At 35.9% G+C, this 10,354-nt stretch overlaps 2 protein-coding genes across 2 annotated transcripts; one reads left to right on the forward strand and one right to left on the reverse strand.

The window, feature by feature from the left end:
• Positions 1–1,092: 1,092 nt before the first annotated feature.
• LOC103712107 (chromosome transmission fidelity protein 8 homolog) lies at positions 1,093–2,032 on the reverse strand. Its single transcript, XM_008798511.2, has 3 exons — positions 1,821–2,032; positions 1,492–1,696; positions 1,093–1,276 (listed from the first exon to the last, which is right to left on the reverse strand). The coding sequence occupies exons 1-3, from the start codon at positions 1,980–1,982 to the stop codon at positions 1,245–1,247; spliced, it is 399 nt and encodes a 132-aa protein (XP_008796733.2). The 5' UTR covers positions 1,983–2,032; the 3' UTR covers positions 1,093–1,244.
• Positions 2,033–3,059: 1,027 nt separating this feature from the next.
• Positions 3,060–9,684, forward strand: LOC103712108 (elicitor-responsive protein 3-like). The gene is made up of 5 exons (XM_008798512.4): positions 3,060–3,298; positions 4,097–4,162; positions 7,439–7,565; positions 7,842–7,956; positions 9,307–9,684. The coding sequence occupies exons 1-5, from the start codon at positions 3,232–3,234 to the stop codon at positions 9,364–9,366; spliced, it is 435 nt and encodes a 144-aa protein (XP_008796734.2). The 5' UTR covers positions 3,060–3,231; the 3' UTR covers positions 9,367–9,684.
• The last annotated feature ends 670 nt before the right edge of the window (positions 9,685–10,354 follow it).

The following is a 10,354-nucleotide window of genomic DNA, read 5'->3' on the forward strand; positions in this document are numbered from 1 at the left end:
CAATGCAGGGACATTTAGATGTGAATTCACAAGAGATAGCAGAACAATGCTGCCACAACAGTCACACCTAAACAGTTACCCCAAGGATCCTACTAAATTTCTGGCAAGATTCCACAAAGCAGTCTGTCAATCCAATTATCTTGCTAAATTAGCAATGCATTAATTGATAATCAGAAAACACCATTTCCATGTCCATTCCCCTCCCTGAATTGAACTAGTAACGTTAGGAATGATGCTAGCATTCTACATTCCTAATCAAACACCTTGCATATTATCCAAACCTTCCATTCCCATAATCCTTTGAACTACTAATGTTGGACAATGAATGGACCTCAAAGTTTATACTGAGTTGGGCCATATTTTGGTTAAGGCATGAAGTGGGTGTAAAGCTTGGAATAAGTTTTATGCCTGTCTAACAACATTTGGAAAAGAGGCATAACTAAAGAGCAGTTATAGCAAGCATAACTATTTCAAAGGAGAGCTGTCGTAAAATATTTCTTGGCATAAATACCTCTTTTATATCTACTTCTTTTCTTTTTTTATGAGCAAAAAAGTTATTCTCAAAAAGCTAATCCAAGAAGGTGCCTTTTATTTAAAAGTGGAGCCAAAATGAAGTTGGCATAACTAATGTGACAACTATTCTTATGAAGGTAACTTTTCTCTTGTTCTTGAACCAATGCTGCCTTGCAATTTGCTTGCATCTACTCCCCTTTGCTCTATGATGGTTCATGACATGATGGTAAACTAATTATTTTTGAGATGTTTTTTTTTCTTGCAGTTGACTATACCACTTTTTTTTTTCTTTATTTTTTAGATTAGGAAGGCTTCTAATCCAATCCCCTTTCCCTATACACCCCCCACCCCAACTCCTTGCCTCAAGTGTCATGCACTCATAACATTTGAACTAAAGTTAGGACCCAACATCAATGACAATATGGAACATTTCTTTGGTTATCATATTTAAAGGAGGTTGCCACTTGCCAATCTCACTGTAATGACTTATATGTGCCATATTGGTAGGATGAAGTGAAGTGCCAATTAGATTTACCATGATGTAGGGAAAAAAAGTAAAAACTATATCTTACTCACAAGTACAGATAAACTTTGACATCTATTGATGAAAACATGGTTATATTGAATTTGTCCACACATCCATCACCCTCTTAGAAAAAACTTCCATAGTTCAAAAGCATTGAGTTCAGGCAATAGAAGAAATCTTCCCCTTAGCCATATGCATTCAGTCTTTATGAGATTTTCTTTTCTTTTGTTTGTGCCCCTGCAAAAAAATAAATTAAAAATGCATGAGAAATCATATAAAATTGGAACTTCCTAAAGCTTGGCATTCATGATCAATTGAACCGCATATTCCATCAATGCTTTCCACCCCATCGCAGTTTACCAAAATTAAAAGACAGATTTTTTTTTTTTTATTCTTTTGACAACCAAGCGAATATGCTCGTTCTGAAATTAAGGGGCAGGGAAATTGCTTACTTGAAATCAAGGCTTTGGGCCTGCTCTTGAAGAGTATCTTGTGGCGAATAATTCCAATGGCTTCCAATTCCACCACCGACGAGCCTCCCACTTCCGGCTCCTCTCTACCCGCTGCATTCCTTTTCTTCAGCACCAACAGTGGCTTCTTCAGTGCCACTTTCGACCCGGTCAATTCATGGTAGCCGACGGTGAAGGTGTAGCTTCCCTTAAGTCCACCGAGAGAACAAAAAAAAACCAAAAAAAAGACGCACCGATAAGTAACAGCCAGGGGATCTCGATCGAACGGTGAATAGAATCGATGGAGGAGTGCCGGAGAGTATGCTGCTGACCGGAGAGGAAGAAGAGGATGAGGTGCAGCAGAGGCGTCCGATCTCAAGACCCTGGATCTGATCACCGATCGACGGCTGGGGCTCGACGACGCCCTGGAGCTCGACGACGGCCCACTCGGCGCAGGTCCCTTCGCCGCAGCCGCAGCGGATCCTGATCTGCATCCCGGCGTTTCCTTTCCCTGCTCTCCCTCCCGAGACTTCGTCGGGGAGGTTGTAAATGAGAAGTCCCGATGGCGCGCGGGAGTTTTGAACTTTCCCGCCAAGCAAAAATGGCGCGAGAATCCGAGCGCATGCGACTACCAACTCTTCCTATAAATGACCTCATGCGCTGGGCTCGGTTTGGGCTGGCAATGCATGAGTCTATGAGGCCCATAACCATGACGCAAGGCCTGATTCAGGTGTCATTCACAAGGGTTTAGGTTATACCTAGGATGAAAGCAATCCACTTATGCCCGTAGAGCTTTTGACACGTCAGAAAATACTCTGATGCTCCAAAAATACTTTTGAATGGTACATTCATATTTGGTAAAAAAATCGAAAAACTATTTTAGCTTTGCTAGGAAGCTGAAAACGTCTACTTAGAAGAAGCTTCATCGGAAGAGAACTTTTAGAACACATTGAAAAGTTGTTTTAGATTTATACTTTTTTTAAGACCAAAACACCCATAAAATCATATAAGTATAGTAAGTATCCCATCATATAGTAATACACGGAAAAAAAAATCCACAGAAGCCCCAACAATTATTAGTTTCTAATTATAATATTTTATATCAAAATATTATATTATACTATAAATATAATATTACATTATATTATTCTATAATATATGTTATATAGTTTTAAATTATATTAAATTATTATGCCATAGCATATAATATTATATTAAGTATATTAAAATAATATTATATTACATTATAGTAATATTATATAATATTATATATTTATGTATTAATATATATTATATTTTATTATATTTATATTGTATAATACTATCCAATATTTTTTATGATCATTTTATCGTATTAAAAATATTTTTTTTAATTTATAGCTTTTATTTTTTATAAAAAGCTATACTTCAAAAAGTTTTACGCCTAAAAGATCTGCTATCAGCATCTTTAGCAAACGGGGTTGAATAATTTCATTTGAAATGAATCCATCTATAATTTTATCTTAGATACATCTGGACCTGATCCATTTAATTTTTTTTTATATTATTTTTATGCGTGCTGGTTCGGACCGCTGAAATGGCGGATCCGATGGCCGAATACCTCGCAACCGGATCGTCCGCCCATTCTTTATTTGTTCTCGCATTCATTGCACACGGCACTCTATAATTACCCATCGCAAAGAAAGAAGAGAACCAATCCAGATCATAGCGAGAAGCGAGAGCGAAGCGAGAGAGAGAGAGACGATGGTCCAAGGAACGCTGGAAGTGCTTCTCGTCGGTGCCAAGGGCCTCGAGAACACCGATTTCCTCTGTACGTTCTACCATCTTGAAATTTCTCGTGGATCTCTTTTCTTGATTCCACAGATCGTTAAATGACAGCTTTTCCACCGGCTTTTTTGGGCTGAAATTCCAGTATCTTTGCACGAAACTTCGATCTCTGGTTTTTTCTTGTGACAGATCTAGATTTACTTTTGGCCGGGGTCTGGATTCTCCGATACGTACGCTTTTGCGATGAAGCCAATAGTTTGTTAGTTATATTGATTAGATATAGTCTGCTGGATCTCCGGATTTACTCTTTTCGCCAAAAACATTATTTTTATTTTGTTTGCCAAGTTTTGTACCGAATTTGTTCTCTTTTCTAGATTTGACCGTGGAATAGTTTTGTGCAAGGCCAAGATGTAAGTTTGTATTGGAATCCGGGACCTCCCCGTATGATGCATGTATAAAATCTCAGCCCTATTATCCCGGCTGATGTAAATGGATAAAATCCAGCATATCGAGGTCAATATTTTTTTAAAAAATATTTCTTATTTCAGTTTTTTTGACTAATAAATCTCGAAATTAATGCTTAAATATAGTTGATAATCTTGGATTTACAGTACTGGTTGAGATATGATGTCTCAGTCCTAGTTTATCGGCTGAGATCTTGAAAAATCTCAGTTCCCTCCAAATTTCCTCATTTACTGTACATGGGCCGAGATAAACCAAGATTTTAATTCATCTCAGTTTTGGTAGCTGACATAGGTAATTGTTATCATGTGATTAGAAACATTGGTTTTATGTGTTCGGAGTAAACTGCCGGTATAACATATTGCAAATCGTGGAGCAGGTAACATGGATCCATATGCTATCCTAGTATGTCGTACGCAGGAGCAGAAAAGTAGTGTTGCATCAGGTAACTTTATCAATAGTTTGTAAACTTTGCGCATTCTAGATTTCTTTCAATACATAGCAGAAATATTCCCGTATGGATCATAATGTTTTTTTTTTTCTGAATGAAAGAGATAGCAGATGGGAAATATAAAGGAAATCAGCTGGACAATTAAACTTAGCTTCATTGTTGAGGAGCTCTAGATGGTTCTAATTTTGATGTCTCAACTCCATGACAGTTACCTGTATTTTGACAGAAAGGATTTGGCATGACAAAGTTAATATATATATATATATATATATATATATATATATATATATATATATATATATATATATATATATATATATATATATATATATATATATATATATGACATCAGTCACCCCGTTGCAGTGAGAATAACAAGTAAAATATCTAGGTACTGGTGCAAGGTGATGAGATGAACTAAAAACTTGGGTAATTTAACATTTGTTGAAGGATATAGGAAGTGGAAAGGGAAGACCTAAAATAACATGAACAGGGTTGCAAGAAAAGAATACAGATATGTATTGAAATTCTTGATACGTTAAAAAAAAAATGCTAGGCACTTGAGGACTCGAAAAGTCTAACACACCATAATTATGTTGAAGGTGACCTTTTTCCTTTTTAGATATTGTTGTCAAGGGTGTAGATATTACGATCACTTTGCAAAATATCCTTTTTATAAGTTATTAAGAAACAAATATTGTTGAAGACCTTAACAAAAGAATATCATCTAATTTTGTATTTCAAACAATATTTAAAAGATAAATATATAATTTAATTAAAATTATCTTTTTCTATGGATCCCTGTATCTTTTTTTTTCCTTCTTTGGCCGAGTTAAATACTTGGACATGTGTCCAAATCCGGTTCTTGTAATTGTATCCATGCTGCACTGGCTAGGATTCAAAATATAATATCTCATCTTAGATATTAACTCGAGCATGTAACTTTTAGAGAAGTGTGAGGTGGATGATGAATGTGCTGTGCTTGCTTTTATGAGAAGGCAGGTACTACATTTGCTTGTTACATGTGATTTTGCAATTTCATTCAGGATAAAGGTGGTTTCATCTCTCTGTACCAATTTGAAGATATCATTATGGAAGTAGGAAAGATAAGATTCGACAATTAGAATTAAAGTATAAAGATATGATATCACTCTTATTAGAGCAATAGATGAAATTCATGAGAAAAACCGGTAAACTAATCTAACAGAAACATAAACTAGAACAAAATATCAGTCACCCAAAAACAGAACACAAGTACACCTTGACATTAAAATAAAATCTTAATCTAAAAATAACTAGTGAACAAGGATATCACAGAGAGATCTATTGAATGAAAGGGAAAGATAATGTTAGGAATTCATAATTTGCATTTTCAATAATAACTAAGATTGAAAGGTGACTAATGTCACTTTCTATTTCATTTCCTTGAACTAATGCTAGATTTGCTTCTAAGTCATCAGTTCAAAATGGAGTCATCCAAGTCATCCAATTATAGATAATGATGGTTTTACTCCACTTTTATATAGCAATAATAGAGTTCCAAGCTATCTAGAAAAGATCTTCATGCTAGTAATCTGCAGTAACTGACTTAGTTGTAATTTGCTTAAATGATCATCAAAATTTACTCCGATATATAGTTGCAACATTATCTTGTCATGATATTGTCCACTATCCTAACACCAGGGAATCCTAATAAAATATGACAGGGATGGAAAGGGAAAAAATTGTGAGAGATATGAACCTTTGGAGAGGTAACCATAACAATGAGAATATTTGATTCACCATATAGGATTCTTAAGTTCAAGGGGGCCAAAATGTCCTGAAAAGGCTGGGAATTCATGGCAAGAGGGATATTAATCAGGGAACTAAAGAGATGGGCCTTTGTCACTAAAGAGAAAAATATATAGAGTGAAGTAGAAAGAGAGAATAAATGAGCAAAGGGCATAAGAAGAAGAGAAACTAGTAAGCATAATGCAGTAAGAATGGAGAGGATGAAGCATGAAAAGGGGACTATTGGACAAATGGACTAAAGAGATAACAGAAATATGGGTAGGAGATTTCAACATTCTGGAGTACAGAGTATGGAAAGGACTATAGAGGAAACTCAACAATTTTAACTATATAATATAAAAAGAGAAAGGAGTACTCTTAGCAGCAGTAAATGGTAAAAGCAATGGTGGTGTCAGCTGAGAAATATACAATACATATTTCTTACAGATTGAAATATGTTTATAGATTTATATTGGTGTTCAAATATTGAGAGTGGAAGCCCCTAAAGCAAAATAATATAGGTCCCCATGCAATGGAAGAAATGGATTCTAAGATACTATTCGTTTATATTTTAACCATAATGCTGCTGATTAATATATAGCAACGGTATTATTCATTCTCATAAGGATTAGAATGGCCATTCTCCCCATGTAAAGTGGAATCACAATTCCTCAATTTAAGGGAATGGTGATTCCAATGAAAACTTGATTCCATTACTCATTGGGCAAATCAAATGGTAACATGGACCAAGGATGGAATTTGAATCACATTTCATCCCTCATGCTATGAACCAAACATAGAATTAATGTTATATATGACAGAACAGTATAGGAAAAAGATGTGTTACTACTCCACACTCCAAATGTCAGAGAAGTGTTCAGATATGCCTTTAGATCGTTACAGTTTTTGCAATGTTATGTAGTTGCTAGGCAAAGCAATCGGAGGCTTTTCTGATATGAGTTTTTGGAAGTGATACGAGTTTTTGGAAGTGAAAAGTTAGATATGTCTCCTGTAACAGGTAAATAGTGGAAATAACGGGCAACACAATATTATTTCATCTATCACTTAACGTTTGCAAAATGAAACATCAAACTAATAGTATGCACACACATACACAGTCATTACATCCATATGCTTATATTAAGGTGTTCTCAGGCTAGAAGTGCATGGTTGTAAAATATATATTAATTTGGCACCAGTGAACTACTTAGCTTTATGGTTCATATATTAACAGAGAAAGTGTGTTTTAAGATTGACATGGAATGGCCTTATGTGTTAGAAATATCGTTAAGATCCTACATACTGATGGCTTTTATTTCCTCAATTGTTTATTGTGTTTAACTTGATCAACCAGACTTGTTTTGTATAGTATCAAAAATTCATGACCTGTTATTAGTATGTAATATTTTATTGTACTTTATTAAGAGGGTTTTAACTTGGGTTCATCATACCTGGTTTCTGTTTCTATTTGTTGATGTTCCAGTGCATGTCTTGATGCAGGAAAGGGAAGTGATCCTGAATGGAATGAGAGCTTTGTGTTCACCATCTCTGACAATGCCACAGAGCTCTGTATCAAGCTGATGGACAGTGATGCTGGTAGTGGTGATGATTTTGTGGGAGAGGCAGAGTGAGTATTTTATGTCATCTGTGATCTCTAAGTATTGATGTGAAGTGATGGCATTTATTACTGCACAACATACTGAAAGTGCATGTTATGCAAATTAGTCCTAAAACTTCTATATATATTCCAGTCTTATGTTTTGCTGAAGGGGTGTTTAAATTAATCACAAAACTATAATGAGACTTGGGCATCATATTCACCCAATTTGACTGTTTTTAGTTTCTTATGATGACAAAATTTTTTTTCCTGTGACACTCTTTCCTTTTCTGTTTTTATTTCCAGGATCCCTTTAGAACCAGTATTCGCTGAGGGTAGCCTTCCTCCAACTGTTTACAATGTTGTCAAGGATCAAGAATATCGTGGAGAAATCAAAGTTGGCCTCACCTTCACTCCACAGGTTTTCTCTCTAAAAAATTTGTCCTGCTTCATGATACTTCAAGTGCACAATACTATCACAGAATAGATTGTGCATGATACTTGGTAGAATGTAAAGTATTTTCATGTATAATTGAAGAACTAGATAAATGTAGCTTAACTATACTTCGATATTTAAATTGCCTATAGACATGCATATACATAAATATGAATATATTTGCCACATAAGTGCATATAGCTGTATATGCACTCGCCCCTGTGTTCAATCATCTTCTTTTAAGGAATTGTCATATCTAAAATCTGAATATACGTCATGTGACTTACATGTATGTGTCCACCATATCATAGCAGAAGGGTGACTTCTAAAATTCTCCAGGCTGAATCTTGTATATTGATATTTCATTCTTGTTTGTAGTATGTGCTTAAGCAGTCAAGTATTTCAGTTAATTCAAATGATGCTCAAATTCCCATCAAACAGTGAAGCTTTTTATTGAAAAATTTTGAAGTATAAAAGAACCTAGAGATTCACTGGTATGGTAAGACATTTCACTTGTGGTCACCTGCTTGGCCATGATGATTGTTGCAGTTTCCAACTTACCCACTTAGTTTAGATTCTTGCTTAAGCAAAATCACCGATGTGAATCCTTACTCTTGGGCAGAATTAGCTATCATGGGCGATCAGAGAGTTTAGATTTTATTTTCTTGAAAATAGTACATGCAACCAGAAAATGCATTACTGTAACTTGTACTGATCGCTTGGACCATGCCAACGTAAGCTGTCTGTCAGATATAGTTTGTCAAAAATTATTGAGTGCTTTGATCACAATGGACAATTTTTTGCAATTAGACTAACTGTACCTTATATTCCTATGGAGCCTCCTACCTGACAAATAATTTATTGTAGAAAGAACTAGGCTTTTCCAAGTTCTTAGAAAAGGAACTAGCTTTTTCTCATGATCAATAAAATTCTCTGAAGAGTACATTGGAACATGCTAAAGAGAGAAGGGAAGGTGAGGTGATGTTTTAGTATGTACACCTAGATGTCAAGGAAATATCAAGCTCTAGTTACTAGACTATTTGCCTCCTCAATCACTAGAAATGCTTGGCATTTATATCGAGGACAGAGTCTTTTTTTAGAGATACGTGTAAATGAGAATAACCCTGCTATGGGTGTTCCTTTTCTTTTAGTGAATAGCATTAAACTGTCAGGGCTTTTGCCAATTCTAAGTTGCATGACTAAAAACGAAAGCAAACAGCTTTGGTTTTCATTGAACTAGAATTCCAGTGAAGGTGATATACATCATCTCTTGATCTAATCCTAATTATATTGAAAGGCTTTAGCATGCAATTAACATCATAATTTTCTTTGTAGGAAAATCGCCAACAAGGCTTTGCTGAAGAGAACTTTGGTGGATGGAGGGCATCTAACTAAGATGGGAGAAACCTCTGAAATCCATTTTTTGCTACAGGAATTTTAGCTAACTAGGTGCTATGGATGCTTTTCGATCCGACCTTCTTAATTCCACTTTGACAAGCTATTGTTTCAGAGTGAAGTTAACGTTTCATGTTCCTAGATTTACGAGTTCTATTAACTTCTATATCATTCAACTTACTTTGGGCCTGTCTTGTATTGCTTTTTATTTTCTGTTTTTCATTTTTCAAAATCTAATAAGTACATTGAACTAGACTGAACTGATGTATGTGATGAAACCTTTTTCGAGGAAAACGATGAAGCCCTTTCTTTTTTAAATTATTTGTAAAACCTTTTTGACAGCAAGCTTTTAAATAAAGTGAATATAAAAGCAAGGAAAGACAGAAGCTGTGTGCAAATACTTCCTCCAGCATCAAACTCCACTTAATTTGCGGGGAAAGGGAGACAAGCACAACCAACGATGACATTTGAGCTCCATACAGTGCAACAATGGCGTATTCTCAAACAAGATAGCTCATTTATCATTTGCAGCCCAAAATATCATCTTAGTGAAAGGTATGTTTGATGTCCCATGGAGCCTCAAAGCCATGCGTCATACGGCCGGCGCGAGCACTCCAGGGCAAGCAGCAATCGGGCGGCACCTGCAGAACTGGACACAGCAGCTGGCGCCACACAGTGCTGATGGGTCTGTAGTGCCAGCGGCCGCATGCAGTCATTCCGGCGCCGGGGTGCATGCTGCAGAAAAGACCTTGGATGCATCACAAACAACCAACTCCTTTAAGCAGTTGAAACGAAAACTCCGGCAACGAATGATCCACATATGTTACTAAACCAGGCACCTGAAAAGCTCTGATCATTTCATGAACCTTTGAATTCCGAGCAGCTAGAGCCACTGCTCACGGGCGCAAATTCACTCAACTACGGTTATCATAGTTGAAGAACCTAAAAAGAGATTTTATCTTGAGCTGCACCCCCTGAATATTTATGG

This window comes from Phoenix dactylifera, chromosome 2 (genome assembly GCF_009389715.1).
Source record: "Phoenix dactylifera cultivar Barhee BC4 chromosome 2, palm_55x_up_171113_PBpolish2nd_filt_p, whole genome shotgun sequence".
Taxonomy (NCBI): domain Eukaryota; kingdom Viridiplantae; phylum Streptophyta; class Magnoliopsida; order Arecales; family Arecaceae; genus Phoenix; species Phoenix dactylifera.

Excerpts from the sequence above, each read along its gene's own strand:
- LOC103712107 (XM_008798511.2), bottom strand. The coding sequence starts at position 1,982 with ATGCAGATCAGGATCCGCTGCGGCTGCGGCGAAGGGACCTGCGCCGAG. Across the intron at positions 1,697-1,820 it reads CATCCTCTTCTTCCTCTCCG|GGAAGCTACACCTTCACCGT; the intron begins GTCAGCAGCATA and ends GGTGGACTTAAG. Across the intron at positions 1,277-1,491 it reads GCCCAAAGCCTTGATTTCAA|GGGCACAAACAAAAGAAAAG; the intron begins GTAAGCAATTTC and ends ATTTTTTTGCAG.
- LOC103712108 (XM_008798512.4), top strand. The coding sequence starts at position 3,232 with ATGGTCCAAGGAACGCTGGAAGTGCTTCTCGTCGGTGCCAAGGGCCTC. Across the intron at positions 7,566-7,841 it reads GATTTTGTGGGAGAGGCAGA|GATCCCTTTAGAACCAGTAT; the intron begins GTGAGTATTTTA and ends TTTTATTTCCAG. Across the intron at positions 7,957-9,306 it reads GCCTCACCTTCACTCCACAG|GAAAATCGCCAACAAGGCTT; the intron begins GTTTTCTCTCTA and ends TTTTCTTTGTAG.